The sequence below is a fragment of the Carassius auratus genome, chromosome 25 (assembly GCF_003368295.1).
Source record: "Carassius auratus strain Wakin chromosome 25, ASM336829v1, whole genome shotgun sequence".
In the NCBI taxonomy this organism is placed as follows: Eukaryota; Metazoa; Chordata; class Actinopteri; order Cypriniformes; family Cyprinidae; genus Carassius; species Carassius auratus.
The window spans coordinates 15327513-15333512 of record NC_039267.1 but is presented as its reverse complement, the minus strand read 5'-3'; the positions used below and the strand labels follow the sequence as shown (position 1 = coordinate 15333512).

Sequence of the window (6000 nt, the reverse complement as noted above, 5' to 3'; positions counted from 1 at the left end):
GTTTGATCAACTGTTGTCTTTATTTTTTTTTAGAGCTCACCTGACTTAACAGCTTTTTGGGTGCAAAGGTTACTTCAGACCTTTCAGTTGAAAATAATGTTCCTGGCAATACAAGACCCAGGTTGATCACTGCCGCAGTGCCTCCAATTGTATGAACACACATCTGTCCCTGCTGACACTTCAGGAGAAAAAGGACTGTAAGAGTGAAATGATAAAAGCAGAATGGCAGCTAGGAGGGTCCTCTGGGCAGACACACCAATTACAGATGACAGCATCAGATTGGTATCTCTTTGGTCAGCATCAAACGCAAAAGTCTTGACGACTGGCCACAAAGGCCAAGGACACCCCGCTCAAGACGTGCTGGAAGGAGAAGGAGAGCCATTTTGGAGTCTGAAAAGTTCTTCAAGTCATTTGACCGGTGCAGAGAGGTCTCGTCAGGCTTCTGTCCCCACCTCACTTCATAAAAACATAACATCTAAGAGCAGACAGTACTGATTAACATCCGTTTTGAGGCAGAAACAAGAAGATAGATACCAAAATAATGATGTACAGCTGTTTAATGAAAATGTGTCTTATTCCAGTTAATCTTTGCCTTTGGCTGCTGGTCTTGATTCTTGAATATTGATATCTTGAATATACTTCTTTTTATAGCAAGATTAAGTTTTTGAAAGAACTTTCACACCAAGACTGCATTATTTAAAAGAGAGCTTAAAAAATGATGTATGTATATGTATATATATATATATATATATATATATATATATATATATATATACACACACACACACACAAAAAAAGTGATCTTGTATGTTATTAAAGTTTAAAATAGCTGTTTTTAAATTTTTTTAATAAATTTTTATTTTATTTAAGTAATTTATTTCTGTGATGGTACAAGGTACATTTTCCGTCATTACTTCAGTCTTCAGTGTCACATGATCCTTCAGAAATCATTCTAATATGCTGATTTGCTTAAGAAACATTTCTTGTTATTATCAATGTTGAAAACAGTTGTGCTGCCTAATATTTAAGTGTAAATAGTTACACTTTTAGGTTACTTTGATAAATAGTAAACAAAGAATAGTAGTAAAATAAAATTATTTTTGCACCACTGTGAATTTCTTTACTGTCATATTTGATCAAATTAATGCATCCTTGCTGAATAAAATAAATGTTTGAACTAATGCATTAATACTTGTGACAAAATCACATACTTAGACAATTTATGTGGCAAACTTAAGTGTAAACAGGTTATCAAACACTCACCTTATTTTCAATATTTGGGACAAACATTTATATTTCATATTTATATTGTAGGATTCTTAAACAGCAGTTTTGATCGCGCCACAGTGTTTACACTTTTGAAGAAAATCATCCTAAACTTTTACAATTACAATATTCGGAATTGTGTTTTAGCGCTACTTCCAAGGACTCGATTTAATGTGGAAATAAAGAAGCCAAGGTTTTATCTGAATGCATTTTGCATTACAAATAGATGGCACTTAAACTGCAGAAGGCCCAGTCTGACTTTAAAACCTATTAAGGCCTATGCTACCTTCCATTTGACGCGCTACGTCAATATAAATGGTTTTTAACAAAGCACTTTATGAAAAAATAATGAACAGGAGATACAGGAACGATATTATAACTTCCCGTTATTTCATTCCAAACAGTCTCAGGATAATAAACAATTCAGTTTAATTCAAAACAAGTAATGAGAAAGGGACACAAGCGCAATTAAGTCCGAACTACACAACCATAATAATGACATAACATTCGGTAATAACTGGTTGCATAATCACATTAGATGTTAGATTCATTTCGACAGGCTGCATGAAGACATACTTCCTGTCGTAAGCAGAGTGACAAGGACCTTGACGGCTCCCTCAGGCCCTATCAGATCGGTGTCGCGCATCCTCAATCCTTCTTCAGCACACGCTGCTTTGAAGGTTCCTACCTCTTAAGTGGCTGAGTAATGTGTCTTCTCTCATGACATCTCCTTGCCTCTTTTACAGTATATTGTCTCCTCGGTGAAACTGCATGACGCTCACTCGCAAACAATTCTGATACGTTTGTCCTGCATGAAAACTTGCACTCTCTCGTGGAAACTTTAATGAGCTGTAAAACAAGAAAAACTCGCTACATAACAGGTACCAACTGTGAAAAGAGAAATAGAAATTCATGGTATTATAATACGGGCCGCTTGTTTCTGAACAACGAGAAGAGGAAAGTTAGAGGTCAGTAATCTCCATTCTCTGGGGTCTCAGAAAGCTGGGATGTTTTGATGGAAAGGAATGAAAAATTATACGATACGAAATATTTATTCTCCGTTCTTCGACAGGGCTTGCTTTGAAGTAGTTGTGATTTCCCTCGAGGCTCGCCGGGGGCCAGGGGCGGACACTGGAAGGGTTTCGAAAGAGGTGGGTCAGGGCTGTCTGCTATTGTACACAATCATCTGAGCAGCCAGCAACCCCAAGCTGTAGGACTATGAATTATAGACACGCGCCAGACATCGGAGTCGACTCTCTGCCCAGGACCCTACCCACACTTGATCTACCGATCCTTCAAGGGACGAAACTTAGCCTGTCATAAATAAAACCATCAAGACCGCCAACTCTCACGTGGATGACGTAGGAAAACAAGGCTTTCCCATGAGGAAATAAGTGCTGAAGGCTGACTTAATCAGATTGCAAGCCTTAAGTTAGTGTGTATTTTGATTCAAGTTATGGCAGAAAAGATAATATATGCAATATGAAAGCACATGAGCTTCCTTCAATGAATAGTTCACTCCATAATAAATATTTGATGAAAAATTTACCCCAAAACATACAGTAGATGAGTTTCATTCTTCACAGGAGCAGAAATTTAACATTACATCACTTGCTCATTATGAGATCCTCTGCAGATAAAATGCTAGCCCAAATACTGCTTTCTCCAGCGAAAAAAAGTCACCTTGTCTGAATCAGGGGAGAAATATGCACAGATCAAGCGAAGACACTCCAGTACTGTTTAAAAAATATATTGGTGGATTTTGATGTGAGAAAACATTATTATTAGTGTTCTTATGGATCATAGTCTCATATGTTGGCCAAAGCTTAAAGTGAAATGTCGAAAAAATGATTGACTTCCTCACTCAAACATGCAGCTTTTCAAAAGAGGTTATTTCTTGTGGATTATTGTGATGTTTTTATCAGGTGTTAGGAGTCTCATTATGACGTCACCCATTCACTGCAAACGATCCATTGCAAGTAATGTAATGATAAATTTCTCCCAATATGTTCATATGAAGAGACCTGGATGGCCTGAGGGCGAGTACATTTTCAGAGAATTTGACATTTTTTGGGTCAGAGTTTGCGAGTTGGGGGCATGTCAGTGAGTACATTTGTTGAAATCATTGAAATTATATATTTTTACATTTAATTTACAATAAAATTAAGTTACATGTACAAAGTGTTGCAGGCTACAATTACTACAATTTAACTGACAAAATCTTGAATAAAAACCAAAGCAAAAACACGTGATGTGCATTCTTTTCTATATTAATCTTAATTTATCATTAAAAGTAGAGTTAAGTCGTTTTTTTTTCAACCAAGTAACATAGCCGATGTCTTATGACTTCACAACTCATAAATACAAACTTCTCAAAGCATTTCAATGCAGTTATTTAAGAACAGCACTTTTCCTCTGGTCTCTGCTTGGATATTATGTTGGTGTCCACAGCTTGAGGTGATGTTGAATGCAGAGGCTTATCACAGGGAAAAATGATATGTAATGCTGTGAATACTAAAATGCACACAGTGCGATAAATGCATAGAGGATCAATGACAAATGCGGATGTTTGAGATGATGAACAGAAGAAATCTCATAAAAATGTAGGTCAAGATGCAAGTGCCAAGTTTTTTAAATGGAGCCTTTATATTCAAGTTGGCTTCATTGAAGTGTTTATGACATTCTCAACAGAATTTTTTATTTATTGGATGTAAAACGTCAGGTGCCATAACCATCAAATAGAAAAACCAAAATAAAAAAACTTTCTTTGCACCTACTAAACACACAGGCACAGATGCACTGAAGTTCATATAGCCTACAGTGCATACATCTCTGAAGTTATGTATAAAACAGGGATGGGCAGTTGGCGTCCCGGATCATATTAGACTCTGATGATCAATTTTAAAACATTTGAAAAGCAAGTCATGTAAAGATTGCTTTTAGTTTATGATATTAATACTATCTCCAAAAAGTTAAAGCAGTTTAAATTTACTGTTAAGAAAATGCACTGTACCATTTTTATTTTATTTTATATAAAATAAATATTTTTCGAAATATTTTTAATCCAATATTGTTATAAAACGAAAGACTTATGTCTAAATAAGTTATGTTCCAAATTTGAAGTTGATCTAAAATTTTGGTTCCTGATTTTTATTTATTTAGGGCGTTATACCACAAACAGCCACCGGGTGTCATCAAAACTCCATTGAATTTTTTTTATGCATTTTTCTGCCACAAATGTCTAAATATCTATGTCAGCATTACTTCTATAACAGAATATTCCAAATATGGAATCTTGAGACTCAGACCTTTCTGAGGATATGTTTTTTTTTAAGTTTTCTAAAAAGTTTTGATTTTTAAAAGACCATAATACATTGTGTAATATGACACCTGACTCCACCCACTAAGATATTCAATTAAAATTTCCATGATAACTCAATGTCCGATTTCAAAATGGTTTTCACAGGATGAGTTTTGAGATTTTAAGTTTTCAAATGATTTGTAAATTATGAGTATTGCTAAGATATGTAATGGAGAAAAAAGGTGGCACTTAAGAGGTTAAAGGCTGAAATGTGAAGTGCAGATAGGGCTGGGCGATATAAATTTGCAACAGATTAATAGAGGTCTTTTTTATTAATGGCCTACAGAACATTCTTAAAGCAACCTAGGAGGACAGGTAAATAAAGGCTTATTTTAAAAAATTGTTATTCCAAATTGATTGATTTGTAAAAATAAAATTTAAGATTGTTGCAGATTTACAGATAGCGCAATTGAGATGCTCACAGTGGCTTGTTGGGGTAATATAAGCTGAACAATTGATTCTCTCTCTCTTCAGAATCAAAACACCTTCACTTCAGTTATCGAGCACTTTTCCGTAGTCTCCAGATGAAACGGCAGCAGGGCTGCTTCTCTACAACTCGAATTTTAGATGGTCCTTTTTCAAGTTTTACAGCTGTAAACGTCGCAGGATCTTCTTCATTTGTCTCACCCCCGTGCTTCTCGAGGATACGCTCGCGCCGTTTCTCCCTCGTTTCTGTTTGACAACTTTGAGACGAACGCCGAAGCGTGTATAGCTGCTGGTTATGCGAGCCTGATTAGAGGCTAATGTAACTGGAAAATTGAGACCGACTTTGATGGCTTCGCCCTTTAGGAAGAGGAATTGACAGTGGGATGCGTGGCTGACGATGTCCTCAACTTTCTGGCTTGTGCTGCTGTTCAGCGGTCTGCTGATCCTCTGCTGCGGTAAGAAGCCCACGCTGCTCTTCTGCTTATGATTCTTACAGTTATTCACATAACTCGTCGACAATATGGTAACTGTGAGTTCAGCAGCAATCATGAATTTGTCATACGATGAGTTAGAATTTAAAAAAGCTTGAACATTTCACCCTAAAGATGGATGGATGGATAGTTTTTTAGATAATAACACCCTCCCCCCATCTTTATCCCGGTGGATGGATAAATTGTGTTTAGTCATTAGTTACATAAAAACGATAGATAGATATATATATAGATAGATAGATAGATAGATAGATAGATAGATAGATAGATAGATAGATAGATAGATAGATCATTTTTAGACAATAATTTCCTAATTGTTCCCTCAGTTTCCTAATGTTGATAGATAGATAGATATATAGATAGATAGATAGACAGACAGATAGATAGATAGATTTTAGACAATCATTTCTTATTGCTAATGGATGGATGAATAAATACATTCTAGACATTCATTCC

At 35.8% G+C, this 6000-nt stretch overlaps 1 protein-coding gene across 1 annotated transcript in view; it reads left to right on the top strand.

Annotated features, from left to right (window-relative positions):
* The first annotated feature begins 4863 nt into the window (after nt 1–4863).
* Nucleotides 4864–6000, top strand: part of LOC113043479 (protein FAM19A5-like) — a 43480-nt gene continuing 42343 nt past the window's right edge. The window contains exons 1-2 of the mRNA XM_026202898.1: nt 4864–4942; nt 5102–5508. Coding sequence (XP_026058683.1) covers nt 5451–5508 — 58 coding nt within the window. The 5' untranslated portion in view covers nt 4864–4942; nt 5102–5450. The remainder of the gene's footprint in view (nt 4943–5101; nt 5509–6000) is intronic.